Below are 24666 nucleotides of genomic sequence, written 5' to 3' on the forward strand. Positions count from 1 at the left end.
TCATGTGCTTAGTTTGTTATTATAATTCATCTCGTGCTTTACGGTGAAGGAAAACATCGTGAGGAAACCTACACGTGTCTAATTTCACTGAAATTCTGCCACATACGTATTCCACCGATCCGCACTGGAGCAGCGTGATGAAATAAGCTCCAAACCTTCTCCTCAAAAAGGGAGAGGAGGCCTTTAGCCCAGAAGTGGGAAATTCACAGTCTGTTACGGTTACGGAATAGTATTGAAAGTTTTGTTAGTCATTATTTCAATCCATACATAATTAACGCTTTAATCTTGAACTTTTAAATAATAATATTTGATAATAAATCAGATACTTACACAATAAAATTATTATTATGATTTAGCCCAAAGGGTGAGGTCTAGCGGTACAGAGGCGATAGTACAAGCGTCTTGGGTACAATATGTATTATATAATATAAATATTTTAGACGGCGCGTTCTTTCTATAAATTTGTACATGTATTTTGTTTTTTATTTTAATTTTATATATTATAAAATTAAAATAAAAAAACAATACAAATGACTGTACATAGCTTAAGAATAAATGAATAAATAAGTATATGAGCCATTATAACTAAATAAAATACCTTTGAAATAAATATTACATAAACAATAAAATTGAATAATTCTACAAAAATACAGGCTTAAAAATAGCATCAACTTTGTGTTATAAAAATTAAAATATTTTTACGTTTTTGTTAATGAAAGTAGCAGTTTAAACTTTACTAAAGGCATTATTATGTATAAATTTGTTAATTTTCAGACAGCATATTTTATGTATTTTATGTATTAGATACTGGTGGTAGGGCTTTGTGCAAGCTCGTCTGGGTAGGTACCACCCACTCATCAGATATTCTACCGCAAAACAGCAATACTTGATATTGTTGTGTTCCGGTTTGAAGGGTGAGTGAGCCAGTGTAATTACAGGCACAAGGGACATAAAATCTTAGTTCCCAAGGTTGGTGGCGCATTGGATATGTAAGCGATGGTTGACATTTCTTACAATGCTAATGTCTAAGAGCGTTGGTGACCACTTACCATCAGGTGGCCCATATGCTCGTCCGCCTTCCTATTCTATAAAAAAAAAAAAAAAATTATGTATGTATGTTAATTATACATATGTATCCCAATTGATAGAAAGAGTTATTATATAGGATCTTGCTTTACTATATCAGTTCTTCTTGGTGCTATGTACATTCCAAACCACGTACGGTACGGTACGTTTACATATAATAAAATCTTGTGGTCTTGCGGTTCAAATATACTTGTAAGTCAACTTAAATAACGTACATTTTTAATTCGACTTGATATGCCCAGCATTTGGGAATCCCTAACTTAAAGATTTAAAACAAATTAAGCATGTTTAATTTCAATAGTACAAGTCGGATTCAAACCTATGATCTTGGGCGAAATCCACACGTGCTATCCACTGTTCCATGTATCTGGACTTTTTCTTATATATACTGGATAGGTGGACGTGCAAATATCACCATAGTAAGTGATCATCATTGACCATAGAAATTAGCGCTGTAAGAAATATTAACCATACCTTACATCGTCATTGCACCACTAACCTTGGGAACTAAGATATTATGTCATCTGTGCCTGTAGTTACACTTACCCGTCATACCAGAATACAACAATATTATACTATGTATTAATTATTAATGGTAGAATATTTATAATTGGTGCTAACTACCCAGACAGGTCACAAAACCGTTTCACCACGCTGTGATATAATGATAATTGAAATTAAGATATTTACGCTTTGTAAAACCAGCACACAAATACATTTTAAAAGTTTTAACATTTAAATAATTTTTATAATTATAATATAATTTGCTAAACAATCTAGGTTATAAAGAGCTTGTCTAAAATAGATTACACAACATGTCACAGGCAGGCTGGTTCTCAGGAAATTGCGAAGTTTGAGCTTGAATTCCAGCACCAAATACTAAAGTGTTAACCTCAGATTTACATACAACATACTTGTAATACTGAGTACATATATAATGATAAATTACTCTAACTGGACTGACTTCATTTTATTAATAAAAATATATAGTTTATAAAGATAATTTTGTACGGAATGCATATATATTTTATATACACTGAGTTTTTTTTTGTTGGTTCTCTTTTGCCTATCGATTGCTTATATAAGTAAAGTAACAGCCTGCTAATGTCCCATTGCTGGGCTAAGGCTTTCTCTCCATTGGAGGAATGTTTGGAGCTCATTCCACCTGGCTGCTCCAATGCGGATTGGTGGATATACATGTGTCTTATTTTTATCTGACAGATGAAGGTTTCCTCACGATGCTTTACCGAGCACGAGATGAATTATAAACACAAATTAAGCACATAAAAAACAACATTTGTGTTTATCCGAGTTTGAACGCATTCCACAAAATATTGACAAAGTTTTAAGTCTACATGCCGGCTTGATGAAATTCCGGAGAAAAGGTTTTTGTGATATATAATAGATTTTTGTTTTTTTTTTTTAATTTGGAAGATGGTTAATTGCTTAATTCTTTCCGATGCTTATGAATGTAACACTTCTTTCCTTATTCCGAGCTGATATTTATAATTTCTTGACTAAAAAGCCCAATTACTTTAATTGGCCTGGCACGGAATATGAACCCAAGACTTCAGGATCTATCAACTAAATCAATAAAGTAAGAACTATTAAATTTAAAAATACACTAAAAGTAGCTGGATCACTTTACAAGTTATTTAATTACAAAACAGAGATAGCTACTTAAAAAATCTTAGCTTCAATAATGCCAACGTTAAAAGCTGAAACGAATTACAATGTATTAAGCTGACTGAAGTTCTTTATAATGTAATGAAAAAACGCCTTCTCTTCGGGAAAAAGATTAATTTATACTAAAGTAATTACTCTATTAATTAAACTTCAACATTTTTTTAATTATATGTAGTATGCCTCGTTAGACTAATGGGTAGGTTTAAGGCAGATCTTGAGCTGATTGGTTCAATCGTGTTTTGTTCAAACACTTTTAGAACAGTGAATGCCAGACGTTATAACGTCACTTGGTAGCAGGTATTTCCCAAGGTTGGTGGCGCATTGGTGATCTGAGAATTGGTTATTATTTTTTATAAAGCAAATATCTATGAACGGTGGTGACCTCTTACCATCAGACCTATCTTAGCTTAGCTTAACTATGTTATAAATAAAACAATAAGTTATATGTTAAGTCCAAGGTACTGTCTCTGAAAGCGTTAAGATATTATTAAAAAGTTGTTTTTTTACTAATAGAAGTTTCCTAGATTATTTTGTTCTTATAAATTATTTAATACAAAAATCTACAATTATATTTCTTGCAATTTATAATTCATACTTCATACGATATCAAAACAAAAATTTGATATGTGGGTCATTATCCATTTCAGAGAAACTGCTTTATTTAAAAAAGGCATTTAATTAAAAAAACGAAAATTCTAAGAAATACGTGAAACTGAATAGGTCAAAGCCTCTACGGGATTCTGACTGGCTCTTGTTGAACTAAAAGGTAACGCAACTGATTCAATATCAGCTTTTCTAATGCTTATTGCTGGACAATTTTTCCCACTGCTGAGAAAATATCTCGTCTGCATTTAAGTAGACGAATTGGTGAATTGGTTGTTACTTAGATCAGATAAAAGCACATGTGTCTGAATTTCTTTTGTCACAATCAGGTTTCCTAACTTTTTTTGGGCTTACTCCTGGAGAGCTGTGTTCAGAAAAAAAACTCATGTTCCTACTGGATCATCACAGACTCTAATGTGTTGCTTAACGTCAACTTTTTTTTTATATTTACCGGGAAGGTAAATTAATCTACTCCACCTGATGGTAACTGATAGTAGAGTCCAAACACGACGACGGCCAGTACAGTCAGGAATAATGATTAGCTCAAGCCCCCGCCTTGCCAGCCCGCAAGATGCCTCATCGCGCCTCGTGAAGTTAGTTTATATTTGAACATTTATTTTTTTATCTAGTTCCAATTTGTTTTTTTTTTATTTAGAATTAAGAAGCTTGAATCTTGACTAAGTTTAAATAAATTTCTTTCAATTAAAACAGAAGCACGTGACATATCTAGTATAATACGAATGATATTAAAAAGAACAGCTAAGCGATCTGGAATTAAGCGGAGTTTGAAAAGAAGTTGCAATTATGCGCTGAAAAATTCTGAATATACATAACGGACGTCATTCTGTACCGTCAGCAATGACATACAATAATATAAGTAGATTCTATATTTCATACTTATGTCATGACCATTTTTAAATCGCCATAACACGGAAATTCATTAAATCTAATTTTACCGAACTAGAAAATATTCATTCAAATACGATCGTTACTCTTTCGTTTAACTGAAATACATAGTCGACTGTTTATACAAATTTACATAATCTCTATGGTAATCAATGAATACTAACATCGCAATTCGCATTTCGGGTTAAAATAAATAAATTTCCGTATAAGTAGAGTCATTAGGTAAATTAATTGTATGTTATAATTCAAACGTTATTAAAATTAACGGTGATCCGTCGATGATGGCTGCCGTTTTATATTTCGCCAGAATGACATACTACGAAAGAGTTTGAAATCACTCTCGTTTAAAATTTAATTATCTATATTAATGAAAGCGGCACAGTCTCGCTGTCTTATATTTCAATCAGTTATATTTTTAAATCATTTTATAAACAAAACATCTAGAAGATTCTGTGGTATTTAAAAAAAAATGATTTCTTTGACTTATTTAAAAAAATATAATATAATATTGCGAAATTTTAAACAATATTTCATATTTCAAAACTATTAAAGTTTTAGAAGCGTTCGCATTGAAAACGGCTGGACTGATTATTTTCGCTCCAACGTCGAAATAATAAGCTTTGTTTAAAATATATACAATATTTTTGCTCACTACATTTTATATGCCTTGAAATTACGATATTTTTAAAGTATAAACTATTACATTTTATGTCCATCTTCCAATTATAATATTAATTAAGAAAGTTTTATGTCGATTGGTTTTTTATTAGTATGATTATAGTATAAAAACTTTATTTTTAGTACATGTTCAATTGCGTCATCAATAAAAAACATTAAGTAAAGTATCATAAAGCTAATGACGTCTTAAATGATAACACACCTTGGGAATGAAACTATCGCCTCCAGACCGTTTCAAACAGTAATATGAATAAATGTGCAGTAATAACAATTGTTGAAAAATAAATCCGAATTTTCTGAGTTATTCTTAGGTGTGAGGCATTTATTTCCGAACTGGATGTTTATAACGAACAATAATTCTACATTGAACAAAAATTTTGACTGACTTTTCCTTGACTTAGATAATAATAATATTCTGTGATATTATTCACACACGGCCATCTGATCCCAAACTAAGCAGAGCTCGTACTATGGAAACCAGACAACTGATATACTACAAATACTATTTTTCTTGAGTAAATACATACTTATATAGATAATTATACCCTGACTCGGGACAAACAGATATGTTCATGCACACAAATATCTGATCTGGGTGGGAATTAAACCCACAACCTTCGGCGTGAAAGGCAAGCATCCACCAACCACGCCAACCGGTTCGTCAACGATGTGAACGATAGTTTAGAATAGCTAAAAATGGTGTGTTCGTAAATGTAAAGACCACTCTCTGTCTATCTATTACGCTTGCAGGACTAAACTACTGAAACGATTTTGATGAAGCTTGCACCCTAGGAAAGGACATACTGTACGTTTTTATAGGAATCATACATTTTAACGGAAATATAAATTCCGGAAATATTAATTGAATTAAGTCCCATATAGTTAAAGAGCAAAGATTAGCAATATCCAATAATATTTAAGGTACTTTTATAGTCTTTATAAGATCCAATATCCGATCCGATCCGATCCGTATAGTATCCTATAAGTACGACTCGTAGAGATAAAAAGCCGAGATGGCCCTGTGGTAAGAACGCGTGAATCTTAACCGATGATCGTGGGTTCAAACCCGGGCAAGCACCACTGAATTTTCATGTGCTTAATTTGTGATTATAATTCATCTCGTGCTTTACGGTGAAGGAAAACATCGTGAGGAAACCTGCATGTGTCTAATTTCACTGAAATTCTGCCACATGTGAATTCTACCAACCCGCATTGGAGCAGCGTGGTGGAATAAGCTCCAAACCTTCTCCTCAAAAAGAGGAGAGGAGGCCTTTAGCCCAGCAGTGGGACATTCACAGGCTGTTACGGTACGGTACGGTAGAGATAATAGTTTCTGACCGTGTCATCGACCACGTTTAAGGTGGTTGTTACCCTATGTTCTTTTCTGTACCACTGACAACGCCTATGCAAAATGTCACTATGGTCGGATGAGTAATTAAGACGTGAAATTGGAAGTTTACAAAATCACTTTCACTTTTATAATATTAGTAAGGTATTTCTACACTATTTCATTTATAATAGAGTAAAAATGAAAAGTGACAGATTATATAAACAGGTAAGCGTGATGAGGCTAATAGAGACAACAAAAAAAAAAAAAAAATTTTTTGCCAACGCTACAAAAACCGTTTGCCAAGTTTCACATTCACATCTCATACGACGCCCTCCGTCGGTCTTTTGTTTGAAAATCCTCATTTATATACAAATTTAAAGCTATATATTATGATACATTTCATCTTCAACGCCGAATGGAAATGTTTTGAATGTGTGAGAATTGTATGAATGTACTTATATAATAAACGAGATTCCTGCTAACATACATTATGTATTATATTAAAATTACTAATGACATGGAGACTACATTTTCAATATTTATAATTTCAATAGTGTAATTACAGGCACACGGGACATAACATTTTAGTTCCCAAGGTTGGTGGTGCATTGGTGATATAGGCGATGGTTGACATTTCTTACAATGCCAATGTCTATGCGCGTTGGTGACCACTTACCATCAGGTGCTCGTATATGCTCGTTCGCCTTCCTATTTTATAAAAAAAAAATTATCACTCGACTTAAATTTCGATCTTGATTAATTATATTTAATCTCATCATATATTTGTATTTTTAAGTCATTAATTAGTTAATTATTAATACTTATATACTTTAATTATTATTTTTATGATTGTGATTCCTATTCTAATTATTAATGTTTGTTATGTAATATTATTAATGTGTGATTTGAATGTACTGAATGTGTAATGATGTACCAAAAGTATGGGCCTTGATGGCTGAAAAATAAAAATATTATTATTATCAAGTTCACTCAAACAATTAAAAAAAAAACATTTTATTAACTATAACATATGGTACACGAGTAGCTTACAACTGATTTAATTTAACATTTATTCGGCTTAAATATTAGATTAATTACATATGTGTTAAAAAAATATAGTCTGAAATTATACGTGTGCACAGAGTAACAGACAACCTAGGGTACTTTGATCTTAATTTATGTCCCTTGTGTCATAGTTATACTGCCGACTGCCTCGCTGGTCTAGTGGCTTGCTGTAAGGCCGCAGATCCGAAGGTCCTGGGTTCAATTCCCAGGTCGAGCCAATAAAAAGTTATTGAGTTTTTTTTGTCAGAAAATTCTCAGTAGCAGCCCGGAGTCTGGAAGTTGGAAGTGTGTACTCCCGTGCCTCGAAAAGCACGTAAAGCCGTTGGTCCTGCGCATAAACTCTTTCCGGTCGTGTCGGATTACCGTCCCATCGGATTATAAGAGTTAGGGAATAGAGAGTGCACCTGTGTTTGTGCACACACTTGTGCACTATAATATCTCCAGCGTAGTTGGCTAATCTCTCTTGAGATTGGATGCCGTGGCCGAAATCGGCCTGGAGAACATTATTAGTAACACTAGCATTTTCCGTTCTCTTTTTTTTTAAACCAACATGTATTGTTTATATACACCAATATACTATATTTGTCACATTTTTTTTTTAATATTTTCTGTTATTGTTATTTATAAGTCAAGCACTTTGATATTTTAATGAAATTCTAATCGGCGCAAGAAAACTATGCATACAGTGTTAGCTTTCAAATGGGTATATATAAAATATTTCTAATACATAATTTATTAAGATATTATTTATGTAACATCTACAAGTACTGTTTGGAAGTAGGGTAAGCGATAAGCTTGTGGTACCTCCACAGACGGGCACCACCTTATAAACACAAAATACAATAAAAACATTTGTTCAAATTATATTTTCATGACATAATCCAAGTATGACTTCCTTACGAACAGGTCATATTACCTTTGAGCTAAAACTTTTAATTGTTAAACTTAGACTTTACTCTGACTAAGGAGTTTAGTTTAGTGACAAAGATCTATTACTTAGTAACTTGCAGCGTTATATTGACGACATTTACATATGTTTGCCATGGAAAATTATTTGATATAAGTAATAAGTTACTGATTTGACTATTGAAGTAATAATGTCCTTCCGATTTCGGCCACGACGACCAATCTCAAGAGAGACGCCACAGGACATGTTGTAGTGCACAAGTGTGTGCGCAAACACAGGTGCACTCTCATAACAGGATGGGACGGCACGACACGGAAAGAGTTCAGACGCAAGACCAACGCCTTTACGTGCTTTCCGAGGCACCAGACGACAGGCTACTTAAAATTTTCGACAGAAAAAACCCAATAACTTTGTATATGGCCAAGAGTCCCCTGAACTAATACTGAACTGCACCATCCCCACTCTGGGGATGAGCACCAGCTGGGTCAGTCGTCCAAAACTGTCAGCTTAAATAGTTAATTTCGTAATTCGTATAGACTCGTGATTTTGTGTTTGAAGTATATTAATAAGTATTTTGATTTAAAATAAATTCAAATGAATATTATGAATAAATTTAGTGCTTTGTTAAATTGAAGGTTAAATTGACATTCTAATAAGTTATAGCACAATGGGTGATAATTAACTCTATTACGAATAAACTAAATTATAATTAATTTAATTAATCTAGAACATTTAATGGCTTAGGTACAACGATGAGATTGTGTACATATATTTTTTTTTTTATAGAATAGTGAAGGTTTTTTTTATGGAATAGGAAGTCGAGATGGCCCAGTGGTAAGAAGGCGTGAATCTTAACCGATGAACGTGGGTTCAAACCCGGGCGAGCACCTCTGAATTTACATGTGCTTAATTTCTGTTTATAATTCATCTCGTGCTTTTCGGTGAAGGAAAACATCGTGAGGAAACCTGCATGTGTCTAATTTCATCGAAATTCTGCCACATGTGTATTCTACCAACCCGCACTGGAGCAGCGTGGTAGAATAAGCTCCAAACCTTCTCCTCAAAAAAGGGAGAGGAGGCCTTAGCCCAGCAGTGGGACATTTACAGGCTGTTACTGTATAGAATAGGAAGGTGGACGAGCATATGGGCCACCTGATGGTAAGTGGTCACCAAACGCCCTTAGACATTGGCATTGTAAGAAATGTCAACCATCGCTTATAGCCAATGCGCCACCAACCTTGGGAACTAAGATTTTATGTCCCTTGTGCCTGTAATTACACTGGCTCACTCACCCTTCAAACCGGAACACAACAATATCAAGTATTGCTGTTTTGCGGTAGAATATCTGATGAGTGGGTGGTACCTACCCAGACGAGCTTGCACAAAGCCCTACCACCAGTATAGTATATATATAATAATTACGATGTTGTAAAATAATAGGCGGTAGGGCTTTGTGCAAGCCCGTCTGGGTAGATTTGGATATATTCTATCGCTAAACAGCAATATTTTATATTGTTTGCATTCCGATTTAAACGATGAGTGGGTCAGTGTAATTACAGGCACGAGGGACATAACATCTAAGTTCCCAAGGTTAGTGGCATTGGCGATGTAAGATGGTTAATATTAGTTCCATCGCCAATGTCTATGAGCAGAGATGACCATTTACCATCAGGTGGATATATTATTTAAAATTATTTATTATTATGTGGTATTTTTTATTAATTTCTATTTCAACATCTTTATCATTTATATGAATAAAATTCACATCCATAAGAATTTAATACTATATTTAAAATTACCGCTTACATTATATACGAAAGTATATGACAGTGTAATAATAGGATTAAACCACAAAAAAAAAAAATGATTATATAACTTATTTTTGCATTGTTAAGCTCCTACAATTACATAAACACTGACCAAAATCCTAAAAAAATAAAAGAGCAATATAATATATATACTATATAATATATAATATAATATATATATACGTGTGCACACACTTGTGCGTTATAGTATGTATTATAAGTACATACGACGATATTCACCATTCACAAAAGTGTTCGAAAACACAGGACCTTTACTAGTCCCTATTTTAAAAGCCCAGGACAAAGTTCAGGGGAAATCTGGGCAACAAAATTAACTTTAACTTTCCCGAATCGGGATTAGACCCTCTTTGAGATCTATAGCCTTTTAAGCTAGCCACTAGCCCATGAGGCTATTACATTCGTAAAATTGTTTATTACGCACATCTTATCAAATCAATCGATCATTGTACAATTTAGCAAACACTTTAGTCAGTGGTACAGAAAAGGACATACAATACCTAATATCTACCCCCACACCTCAAACGCCGTGGGTGGAAACTAGTATATAATAATAATATTTACACTCAATATCTTCAAAAGTCAAAGTCAAAAATCTTTATTCAATATAGAAGCGTTACACTTACTTATTGATTGTCATGTCATTTCATTCCCAAGGTGTGCAATCATTTAAAAAGTCATTGGTTGTGTAATATCCTTCATCACAAAAACTTGTCTTAACGATTCTTTTAAATTTCACAATTGAATATTTTTGAACGTTTTTTGGCATCCTCTTGTAAAAGCGTATACATTGTCCCATAAAACACTTACTAACCCTGTGTACGCTGGTAATAGTGGTTGTAAGTTTAAGCTGGTAACAAATATATTCATAAAAGTATTTTGCATAAACTTGCCTACGAACTTTCAAGTACATTTTTTTTATTACGCGATGGTTAATTTTAAAAGCGAACAAAGGCTTTTGTCTTGTGAGCTTACGAAATAATAACCGTAGCATTTTCTTTGATTACAGCCAGCTGTTTTTCGTCTTTCCTTTATCTAAAAGGCGCCTTATCTATTGCCTGTTGTTCATCAAACGCTACGCTCAGATAATTAAGCAAAATTAAATCTATACATATGTGAAATTCTCTATGCGTTAGTTCATTGTATTATTGTTTTTATTTAAAATAAGTAGGTAGGCTAGCAAATGGGCCACTAGGGGGGTCTCAGTACACTGGTAATCCCTCTAGAGAATGGAGACCTGCAAAGGCAGGTCGTCCGTCATCATGGTAGCATGCGCAAACAATCCTGTGGCACTCTTCGTTAAGACGGAATGGGTAACGCTGGTCTTTTAATACCGCTGAGCCCCACATACCTCCTCAATGTTCCTGTGGGGGAATCGCATAATGCGTTTTTCAAACAAGAAAAAAAAATGGGCCACCTTATGTTTAGTGATCACTGCTCAAGGTCATTGGTCCCGTGATGTCAACCATTCCTTATATCCAATCAAATACTCCAATGAAGTGAGTTCTTAATAAAAAAAAATAGTAATACATAATTGATTTTAAACGTTTAACAGCTAGAGTACTTTGTACGCATAGTTTCGTACTTGTTTACGACAAATTCGTACAAGGACACTTGACCCGAATCGTACCTTTGCTTTGAAGAGCAATGACTGTCGATTGAATTTATTGATTTGTTTTATTTTGATTTCTGTCCGTCATTGCTTTTGAGTGTTTTATAAATTCGTGATCATTTGAAAATAGAATTGAAATTGACGAGCCGGTTGGCGTGGTTGGTGGATGCTTGCCTTTCACGCCGAAGGTTGTGGGTTCGATTCCCACCCAGGACAGATATTTGTGTGCATGAACATATCTGTTTGTCCTGAGTCTGGTAAAATAAAACGTTAACGTTAGTTGGATAAAGCTGCTAAAGAAGCAGCTTTATATTATATTATTAATTATTCCAATGATTTTTGCGCAAATACGAAGCGAATCGAAAATAATTTGTTTATTTTTATATTTGACATACATCATATTGAGTAGAACATGATTTTATTAAAAGATAAAGCATCAAGATCAGAAGACGTATTTTAACCATCTGATATATACAGGATTAAAAGAAGAGTAAGCCAAGATAATTAAGTACGTTATTATTCAGGTCCTTAGTGACAGATTTAACCCTAAAATGTTCTATTCGAAAATTAACCGTTTTAAATATATGTGAATTTTTTTTTTATATAAATACATGCATGATGAATATAGTACTAAAAATCATCAATAAAACTCGAAATTACTACTAAAAGTATTAAGTAGCTACCGAATAAGTATTTGAAAATAGGAATTCACTGTTTCCAACTATAAGGCATACTGAAAAAAATCTATGTAAGTTGTTTCTGAAGTCGAGATGGCCCAGTGGTAAGAACGCGTGAATCTTAACCGATGAACGTGGGTTCAAACCCGGGCAAGCACCTCTGAATTTTCATGTGCTTAATTTCTGTTTATAATTCATCTCGTGCTTTTCGGTGAAGGAAAACATCGTGAGGAAACCTGCATGTGTCTAATTTCATCGAAATTCTGCCACATGTGTATTCCACCAACCCGCATTGGAGCAGCGTGGTGGAATAAGCTCCAAACCTTCTCCTCAAATAGGGAGAGGAGGCCTTAGCCCAGCAGTTGGACATTTACAGGCTGTTACTAAGTTGTTCTGTAATTTTATTTAAAATTTTCTACTTTTCCTTGCCTGTCCAAAAAGTATAATATCTACTATTTATATTAATAAGTCTTAAAAACATGGATTGATGGGTCTAAGTAGTACTTTTTTATATAGAATAGGTAGGCGGACAAGCATATGGGCCACCTGATGGTAAGTGCTCACCAACGGCCATAGACATTGGCATTGTTAGAAATGTTAACCATCGCTTACATCGCTAATGCACCACCAACCTTGGCAACTAAGATGTTATGTCCCATGTGCCTTTAATTACACTGTCTCATTCACCCTTCAAACCGGAACACAACAATACCAAGTACTGCTTTTTTGCGGTAGAATATCTGATGAGTGGATGGTACCTACTAAGACGAGCTTGCACAAAGTTCTGCCACCAGTACATGTCCAAAATTACGCAATTTTCGAAAGCTTTGTTATTTTCTTGTATAAAGTAGTTGTTTATCATGCAAATATTTACTAATGAAGAACATACTATATTGAATTAAATTAAATGAAGCAAATGAATAATAATAACCAGCATGGCTTTATAAAGGGTCGATCTACAACATCAAATCTTGTTTCGTACAGTGAATTCATTGTGCCAGCTATTGATAACCACAAGCAAGTTGACGCAATTTATACCGATTTAACCAAGGCTTTCGACAAAGTTTCGCACGATATTTTACTCTTAAAACTAAGCAAGTACGGATTCAATGGTAATATGCTTGAGTGGTTCAAATCATATTTATACAATAGACAACAATTTGTTGTCTTAAAAGGTTTTAGCTCGAGTCTATATAAAGCCTGCTCCGGGGTTCCTCAAGGGTCACACTTAGGACCTTGGCTCTTTAATATCTTCATTAATGATATTTGCGATACGGTACATTATAGTAGAGTATTTTTATTTGCGGACGATTTAAAATTAACAAAAGTAATAAACAACTTAGCTGACTCAGAGCTCTTACAGGTGGATATTAATGCTATATATAATTGGTGTAAAAATAATAAAATGGAATTAAACGTCAGTAAATGCAAGCATATAAAATTTACGCGAAATCTCAATATAATCAAAACAATATATAGCATTGATAACATCAAGTTGGAGGAAGTTTTTGAAATAAGTGATTTGGGTGTCATTTTTGATGACAAGCTTACTTTTGTCCCGCACTTCAATAAAATAATTACGAAAAGTTCCAAAACGTTAGGATTTTTAATAAGAAATGGTAAACACTTCACGAATAACACGAAAAAAATAATCTATAACGCTTACGTGCGTAGTGTACTGGAGTACGGTAGTGTTGTGTGGAATCCTTGTTACAATGTACATCGTCTGCGTATAGAGAGAATACAGAAGCGATTTGTATATCATCTATCCAGAAACAAAAAACCTCATACAATAAATCTAATAAAAATTACAGCAATCTCTTGAAAGACTTTAATATGGATAGTCTCTCTGTACGCAGACAATTATTAGATCTCTCTTTCCTATTTAAGATAATTCGTAACGAGATCGACTGTACTTACTTACTTGAAAAGATATACTATCGTATTCCAAGGCGCAATGTTCGTAGTTTTCTGGGCACTTTTGATGTCAGAATATTAAAAACGAAATTAGGATGTAATGCACCAATGCCTAGATCATCACGGTTGTACAATGGTTTTTGTCAAGATCTAGATATTTTTAATGACTCTGCCATGATTTATCGTAAACGGGCGCTAGAATTGTTGAGAGATGCAAATAAATAATAAATAAATAAATAAATAATAAATAATGTTATCTTAATTTTATTTTGTATTAATTAGTATATTTTTAGTAATTTTTTTGTAACGTAAACTTTGCATGAATTTAATGAATTATTTAATTTTAATTTGTACCTATATCAATTTCAAACTATTTGTGTTATTAATTTTAATTTTATTAAGTGCATGTTTATTTTTTTATGATCTTTAATTTGTACCAATTTGGACTTTTTTTTTTTTTTTAATCCTTCTACTCATGTTGCTATAATTATGTGTTAATGTATTTTTAAAACAAATATTGTAATTGTTGTGGCTACTTTAAAAAGCTTCACATGTTAGCTATTTTCACTAAATTGTTTTACATTTGTCATTAAAACATGTAGTAGCTACTAGTGGTCCTTAAAATAAATAAATAAAAATTAATAAGACCACACCAGTGCTACACGGAACGAGTTATGCGATTAATCAAAATAGTTTTTTAATTGACGGAATGCTTGGGAATGGCTTGGGAATAAATCTAAGCTATGAAATTATCGTTTTGGTTATGGTACAGTTTATGTGATACGATTTCACCATCATACATCATCTACCAATTGTTTGTCTGCCAAAATGAGGCAAATCAAATATGAAAAACTTTTTTTTTAAATTCATCCCAAACGAAAACATTATTATCATTGGCAGTTTCGTCTGCTTTTAATTTGGTACTGTTGACGTTACAAGCGTGAATTTCATGTTATTGTAAAGTAGAAATTACCTAAAGATACTAACCTAGCCGTATCATGCTGTGGAGATGAGTCTAAATAAATAATGTTCTGTTATTTCATGTATTTACATAAACAACAATTGAATAAAATACCATAATATGTTCTACTTGAAAAAGCAACCTTCAATTCTTAATGCGGATGTAGCGTTAGAAAAAAAAATTTAAATCTAATTTATATATAAAAAATTCATGGCGCAATTTCACGAAATTTTATGTTTATTATGATGTTTGTGTGAAAATTGTCACGTGATGCTCCTTTAATGTGATCCAATGAAGATGGAATTTAAACATGGAACTAAAAAGTACCTTCAAATCTTAAATTATTTTAATTGGATGTAGCGTTGGCAAAAAAGATAAATGAGCCACCTTGTGGTAAGTGCTCACAGTCACCATATTGGGCACTGTTAGAAGTATTAAGCATTCCTTACATTGCCAATACGCCCACCCACCTTGGTAACTAAGATGTCAACTGAAACAACAATACTAGGTATTGATGTTTGGCGGTAGAATATGCGATGAGAGGGTAGAACCACCAATATCTTATTTACATCTGATGATCCGATGAGCCCAAGAAGTCGAGATAACCTAGTGGTAAGAACGCGTGAATCATAACCGATGATCGTGGGTTCAAACCCGGGCAAACACCACTGAATTTTCATGTGCTAAATTTGTGTTTATAATTCATCTCGTGCTTGACGGTGAAGGAAAACATCGTGAGGAACTCTCTATGTGTCGAATTTCACTGAAATTCTGCCAAATGTGTATTCCACCGACCTGCATTGGAGCAGCGAGGTAAAATAAGCTCCAAACATTCCCCTCAAAAAGGGAGAGGAGACCTTAGCCCACCATTGGGACATTCACAGGCTGTTACTGATCCAATGAACTCAGTATATATATATAATTATATAAACTGTAGACATAAGAATGTAGCATGTCATATAATTACAGTTTAATAGTTTCTAGAAATCTAATTAAAATAAATATATAAGTTACTTCGGCTAACTAAGTAGTAAATACATAAATAGTATATAATACTCATTTATTTTTTGTAAGTCGGAGCAAACGCTTAAAACAAAATACGAAACCAAATATAACCTAAGGACGCACATGCGTTTAGAGTCTGTGCATAAATTAAATTATTAAAAAAATGATGAACGAATTTAAATATGGAACTCTTAAAATATCTTCAAATATAACAAGAAATTCGTTTACATCCATTTGCACGACGTCAGCTCTGACAGATAACTAAGACGGATTGTGCTGTGCTGCCCTCTGTGATATATTGCTTTAAAGACTGTTAAACAGAGATCAATGTTTGCAAAACTACTTTATAATATTGGTAAATTGATAGTTTTCACTCCTGACATTTCAATTTATCAATGACCATAGTTATTTATACATTAAAATAAGTAACAGCTTGTATCATACTGTATGTGTCTAATTTCACTGAAGTTCTGTCGTTTGTATCCACCAAAATGAATTAGAACACCATGGTGGAATAAACTACAAACCTTCTCATCACAAGGGAGAGGACGCCTTAGCCCAGCAGTGGGATATTAACAGGCTGTTACTGTACTGTACTGTATCATACTGCGGGCTAGGGTGTACTCTGTAGTTATGTTCCGGTTGGGTGAGTAAGCCAATGAAACTTTAAGTACAAGAGACAAAGCATCTTAGTTACCAAGGTTGAAAGCGCATTGGTGATGTTAAGAATGATTAATATGTCCAGTGCTAATGTTTATATATCAGGAAGACTGCTTAGGTGGCCCTTATTATATAATTAATACCAAATACCTAAATCTCTATTCCAGTAGGCTTAGAAAATCAAATTTGAATTAAATGTAAAGCTACCAACGGAATCTAGATTCTACCGATAAGAACCGGCAAGCAACTCACTAGTTACACTTTTCTAGTTAGAAATTGATAAATTTACATATAATAAACATATATATATATATATATATATATATATATATATATATATATATATATATATATATATATACGGTAATTAAATACACTTAAATTTATCAATCCTAATACCTATTCATAAAGATCATGATTCTATGATAAATCATTATATCATAAACATTGTCCAATCTCCACAGCCATATATCTCTAATCTGAACTGAATAAAGCCGTCAGGGTAGCGCTTCACGCAATGGAATAAGATTCAAAATTGCATAAAAAACTTTGATTACAGCAATGGGATTACTGAACTAATATACAAACATAAATACAGTCGATCCGTTTGCAAATGCTAAATTCAAAATCACAGAGCTTGAATTATACATCAAATTGTATAATTAATTATTGTATTAGATGGGGAACTATACAATTTTATATTTTTCATATGTGAATATGTAAGCTGGCTTGAATCAGTTGTAACTACTACTAGAATTATGTGTATGTTATTATACTACCGTATAATAACCAGTATACGGTTTCTCTTTGTAAATATGCTATGTATTCGACCGGAGGTCCTGGTTGTAATTCCCAGGTCGGGCCGATAAAAAAAAAATTATTGGATTTTTCTGTCAGAAAATTCTCAGTAGCAGCCCGGGGTCTGGAAGTTGGAAGTGTGTACACTACCGTGCCACTGAAATCACGTAAAGCCGTTGGTCCTGCGCCTGAACTCTTTTCGGTCGTGTCGGATTGCCATTCCACCGGCATTATGAGAGTTAGGGAATAGAGCGTGCACCTGTGTTTGCCAACACATTTGTGCACTATAATATTTCCTGCGTAGTCGTCTAATCTCTCTTGAGATTGCACACCGTAACCGAAATCGGTCTAAAGTATCTTAATGTATTGGAATGTATATGATATATTATGTTAATCACCGAGAATCATCAGTTCAAATCCGGCCTAGTATATCGGAAGCTTTTATTGAGCTTTTAAAGAACAAATAAATCACATGAAAACTTAGTAAACCGAATATAATATTATTATATTAACAATACATATTAGATAGAACACGGTATTTTAACTCTTAATCAAAGACCGTGGATTCAAACCTGTCCAACCTTTGACTTTTCATGTGATTAATTTGTGTTTATTTGTAGTTCATCTCATGATGAAAGAAAACATGCATCCTGCATCAGATGAAAATCTATCTAATGTGTATCCACCAACACGCATTGGAGTAGTGAGAGAATAAGCTCCAAGCCTCATTAACGATCCATAATAGAGATGAACCGATCATAGACTAGACTTCTACTACTAGACTAGACTAGCCAAGATGGCCCAGGGGTAAGAACGCATGAATCTTAACCAATGATTGTGGATTCAAACCCGGGCAAGCACCCCTGAATTTTCATGTGCTTAATTTGTGATTATAATTCATCTCATGCTGCATGTGTCTAATTTCTCTAAAATTCTGCCACATGTGTATTCCACAAACCCGCACTTGAACAGTGTGGTAGAATAAGCTCCAAACCTTCTCCTCAAAAAAGGAAAGCAGGCCTTTAGCCCAGCAGTGGGACATTCACAGGCTGTTACGGTTACGGGATCATAGACTAGCTGACGGAATATAATCCAGACCAAACTATGAATCCGACATCTCAAGAAGACTCAAGAAGAAGAGTAACAAGGGATATTACTGGTCTTCTTGGGATGCGCGGAAGACAACTGTCACATATCAGGTCAATGCTAACATGTAATCGATAATTCTAAAATTAAAATTGTTATACAAGCTGAAAACATATAAAGATTCATTATATGCAGGAATATGTAAATAACAGAAAAGATACGGACAAAAGCACACACACACATACACACTCAAATCTGTGAAAATAATATGATTAGAGGCAGAGCCCAGCTGTGGATGTATCACAACTATTATTGCTCATAAGCCTTAGTTAGCGTAGGCCTCAAGCATTCCTTTGTTAATGGGCTGTCGACCATGGAATCTATACCAAAACCTTGTGTCTGTAATAACATTCGCTTATTGAGTCTCAACAAAGCATTGCACAGTGGAATGGCTGATGAATGGCTGATATTTATTCAATATTCAGTGAACCATATGACCAAATAATTAGGGCATAATTTTATTGTAACCCATTTCGCTCAACGTTCATTAAATTATAGTGATTTTCGAAAGCCAAAATGATCGTATGGTTCGATCGAGTTCTCAGCAGAAGATCGCAGGTTCTAAAATGTTTTAAAAGGACTTTTGAGTTGGCATATTTTTTTTTTATAGTAAAAGTAGGCGGACGAGCATATGGGCCATCTGATAGTTAGTAGTCACCAACACCCATAGACATTGGCATTGTAAGAAATATCAACAATCGCTTACATCGCCAATGTGCCACCAACCTTGGGAACTAAGATGTTATGTCCCTTGTGCCTGTAATTACACTAGCTCACTCACCCTTCAAGCTGGAATACAACAATACTAAATACTGCTGTTTTGCGGTAGAAAATCTGATGAGTTGGTGGTACCTACCCATTTGCCAGTCTGCCAAACTAACTGGAAATGGATTGGAAGGCTATTACTTCCTTTATAAAAAAACAAACATATTACGTGAAAAGGTCTAGTAGTAAAATACGCAATGTAACTATTGCTATAGACTATATTTTTGGGTAACACTTTAATGATAAAGGCTACGAATATATTGCATAAGATATCGCGGATTTATAATGAAAATAGAAGCTCTAAAAATCCAATTTCGAATCTTATTAATATTATTTAAAATAATAAAAATCTTATCTAAGAAATTGGTCCACACTTCTGGTGATCCAAGCGCTTATCTAGCTCAAAGACTAGCGTGAAAGCGTGGCAATTCAGAAAGGTAATAACGCCAGCGTCCTGAGCGTAATTCCACAGGACATTCTTTGGGGCGGCGTGTATTTTCATGCTGTATAAGTAAGATTTTTATATATATAAAATCTTTCAATTCAAAATACCAAGTTTAGACTACTTTATATAATGATATATTGAAGTAAATAGCAAAAAAGGTGTCATGCAAAGGTCTCTTCGAGTATCTTTGTTTCGATGTAGCGCCATCGATAACAGTACAGTACAGTAACAGCCTGTTAATGTCCCACTGCTGGGCTAAGGCCTCCTCTCCCTTTTGAGGAGAAGGTTTGGAGCTTATTCCACCACGCTGCTCCAATGCGGGTTGGTAGAATACACATGTGGCAGAATTTCAAATCGATAAACGCTTTATTTATTTGTAAATACTTAATGGATATTTATATATATAAATATTATTTTGTATTATCTAAATGATAAAACGATGCCAAACATTATGTTAAGGTAAGAAAATAATTTACTTAAAATATATTAAACTACTAAATGTTGTTATTTAAACCGTTGTCGCTACCGCTTGTGAATATAACCAAACTCTAATACCACAGGGGAGCAAGATTCGTATAAGCCGTGAAATATAAAAAAAGCGCAAATGTTTCAACATTGCTTTCTTACCAGTTTCAGGTTTTAGCTTCACGTTTTTTTTTTTTTTAATTTTCTTTCACTACGAAACTTAACTGTTCTATATAACCATCTTTCATAAACATTATTTACATTACGATAGATGTCGCTACATGAGTTTTTATATTGTATTACGTAGGCAGATATAAAAAGTGAGCGGATAGTGTATATTTCTTACAATTCCAAAATCTTTTTTGGTGATCCGTGTAGACAGTAAGGAATCGTTATATTTCTATAATAATTTACGTATAATGTCTACGGACGGTGGTGACCACTTAACATCGGGAGGTCCATTTGATAGTTCTTCTACCTATAATTATTATAAAATACCTACCATCTGCTGTCCACGCTGATAACAGGCGAAACTAATCTTAGTATTTTTATGAGAAACAAAAGAACCGACACATTTCTCTTTATAGCATTTTTATGATTGAGAAAACTTTCATACAAATAAAATACTATATTCAGGTTCACACATATTCCATGGAAATAACATAAAACAAAGCTCCCTTCCGTCTGTTTGTTTGTACTTCTCTAAGCCACATATATTGATTTTGATGCGGCTTTCATTGTCATGTAGATAATTTCTCCGGATTGGTTTCATTGTAGAAAAATATTAATTTTTTTTTTATCATAATAGGTAGGGTGGTAAGTAAGTCAAATAGTAAATCGTCATAACCATCCATAGACATTAGCACTATAGAACCAGCTGTCACATCACCACTGCGTCACTAACCTTGAGAACTAAGATATGCCCCGTGTAACTGTAGTTACACTGGCTCAATCATCCTTCAAACTGGAACACAACAATAATAAGTATTGCTATTTGGCAGTATGATAACCGATTAGTCGGTGATAAACCCAAACTGGCCGGGACCCCGAAATAATCATCGAATACTAGCTCCAACCTTTCATATATAAAGTTTTTTTTTTATTATTTACTATTATTAAAAAAATTGTCACAGGAGGACTTTTTCCCGCGTAAAGATGGGCGCCGCTAGTGTTTCACAAAGAAAAGATCATCAACGCAATACGCAATGTTTTTGTACTCTTTATCCCATCGGATTTCCGACCAATTTTCACATACGCAGAGACTGTAGATATAATATATATTGTATGTTGCCGTAAGCCGAGTTGGCCTAGTGGTAAGAACGCGTGAATCTTAACTGATGATCGTGGATTCAAACCCGAGCAAGCATCACTTAATTTTCATGTGCTTAATTTATGTATATAATTCATCTCGTGCTTGACGGTTAAGAAAACCGTGAGGAAACCTTATTTTACCAACCCGCATTGGAGCAGCATGGTCGAATAAACTCCAAACCTTCTCCTCAAAAGAGAAAGGAGGCCTTAGTCTAGCAATGGGATATTAACGGGCTGTTACTAAATGTTGCCGCTAATTCTATCATTAAGAAAATACTGAAGAAAATTTATGCTCTAGATTATGTAAATCCTGTATATACCCAACTGATGAGCTAAGGCATCCTCTCCTTTGTGAGAAGGCTTGGAACTTACTCCAACCATATGGTCAATCACCCACCACATGGAGATATCCTCACATGAAAAATCAGAAGAGTTTGCCACTTTTACTCTCTTTTCTAACCACTGCGCCTCATCATGACTCAACTGTATAGTATGACAGTCTCTCATCCTCAAGATATGAGCCCTCAGTATATACATACAGATTTTTCTAAAAGATAATAAAAAACCAAGCCAGCTTAGCGAATAGTTCTTGTAATGCTTAAATAACTTACTGTTATGAATTTTTCATTATTTATCAATGATTGATGTTGCAACTAATTGCAATAAAAATTATTCTTATAGAGTACACAATAAGGTTCAATTTCAAATGCAAGAGAGCTTAATTATTGTTAAAGACCATTTTGAACTGTATGTCGTAGGTAATAAGAGTTTTTTGGTGTATCTCTAAGAATTATGGATGGTTATCGACATCTTTCAGAATTATAGCTATATTTTTTTGGCAATTTAAACATTTCGTCATAGTTTATTGCCGTTTCAAGTAATCTTATTATACTTTTATATACCTAAACACATATATACCACCCATTGGTCACTACTGTTGTGTTCCGGTTTGAAGGGTAAGTGGACCAGTATTACTGCAGCCACAAGAGACATCTTAGTTCCCAAGGTTGGTAGCGCATTGGCGATGTAAACTATGGTTAACATTTCTTACAATACCAATATGCATTGACTTATGACTATGGCAGTAACCAGTTGAGCACTTGAGTTTAATGTTCATTTTTCCGTCCGACTACCTATTACATAAAAAAACAAACAACTTCATATTTATTTAATTTATATAAGATTTATTTATTATATTAAATAAGTATATTAAAGATTAGTTTTAAGTAAAAAACTAAAACTTGCCCCTATACAAGTCATGATCACTTGGGGAAAGGTGGCATTCTTAAACTGAAACATATCATAAAATAAATGAATATAATTTAACGGTATAAATTATGAGCTATATTATAACTTGATCGTCTTTTGGAAGAATTGCCTCAACATCTGTACTAATGATGTAGGCTCTATCTCGTGTTATCTCCGTCTAAGTCCTTCCCATCCATCAAAATATACATTTGGTATAATTGGACAAAATACCCTTAAATACAACATTTCAAACAAACTATTTCTCTGTTTGATTAAAGTCTATCGCCCACTTTCACCACATAAAGATAAATTAGCGGTCGTAGATGGGCTGAAAAGGTCGTTAAAGGCATTTTACTTTGTCACACGGCCTTGTTTGTAGAGGTTAGGTTAACAGAACACCTTCATTGTCGGTTAATTAGTCTATTGTGATAAAGACATCGTTTTGTTATCTTTTATCTTTACATAACAATATTTGCTACGTCGTAGCTTCGTTTGTCTACGACATGTTACGTCGTAGCACCGACGTGTCGACTTATAGTGTTTATATGTATTATAAATAGCAAAAAGGATTAATTTTGTAAATTATTTTTATTATATATTTATAAGAGTATATCTTCAGAATATGTATTTATTAAATCGAATTTCGAATTTTTAAATTAATATAGTTTTCTTTTTCATTTAACCTTAGCACGCCATCTAGTCGTTGATAGAAAAAGTCAGAACAGTCGGTTTCGCTGTGCGTGACATTTGATGTAGTCTCACTTAAAAACGAAAGGTGGCGCTGATTTAGGTAAATAGTTCTCACAAATAATGCAAGATGGCGTGCTAAGGTTAAACGAAAAAGATTAAAGATTAAAGTTACACACAATAAGTAGAACAGTTGTAAATTTCTATTTAAAATGTAATAAGTCGCCTTAACGAAGATAAAAAAATGGGTACAATATAAAATTTTGATTGCTATACAGAAATAAAAATTGTTATTTCAACTCACCCCAATGTTTTGGTGCTGATCAGCGGTGTCTTTAAGTTAAGGAATCCGTTCAAGCGACTCATATTTTTGTCTCTGCCTCCATCTGTAGCTGATGAATCGGCTCTGTAACAAAGAAAAAACAAATAAAATATATGATCTCATAGAACGTAACTAAAGTTCAATAGTTTATTCATTAAATATTTATCTAAATTAAAAAAAATGTATTTTGTTATTCCTCATAATATTATGTCCTGTGCAAGTAGTCCGTTTGAACGCAATAAACTCAAAAACTACCGAACAGTTTTTTATATAAATTTCACCAACGGACAGAGCGATTAATAAGGAAGGTTTAAGTGTATTTTTTTATAGAATAGGAAGGCGGACGAGCATGATGATAAGTGGTCACCAACGCCCATAGACATTGGCATTGTAAGAAATGTCAACCATCGCTTAAATAGCCAATGCGCCACCAACCTTGGGAACTAAGATTTTATGTCCCTTGTGCCTGTAATTACACTAGCTAACTCACCCTTCAAACCGGAATATAACAATATCAAGTACTGCTGTTTTGCGGTAGAATATCTGATGAGTGGGTGGTA

The 24666-nt window shown here is 33.7% G+C and overlaps 1 protein-coding gene across 1 annotated transcript in view; it reads right to left on the reverse strand.

Moving 5' to 3' along the window:
* Positions 1-24666, reverse strand: part of LOC126778880 (synaptotagmin-7) — a 336569-nt gene that overhangs the window by 286957 nt on the left and 24946 nt on the right. The window contains exon 2 of the mRNA XM_050502618.1: positions 24089-24190. Within this exon, the coding sequence (XP_050358575.1) occupies positions 24089-24190 (102 nt within the window). The remainder of the gene's footprint in view (positions 1-24088; positions 24191-24666) is intronic.

Source organism: Nymphalis io, chromosome 27 (assembly GCF_905147045.1).
Source record: "Nymphalis io chromosome 27, ilAglIoxx1.1, whole genome shotgun sequence".
Lineage (NCBI taxonomy): Eukaryota > Metazoa > Arthropoda > Insecta > Lepidoptera > Nymphalidae > Nymphalis > Nymphalis io.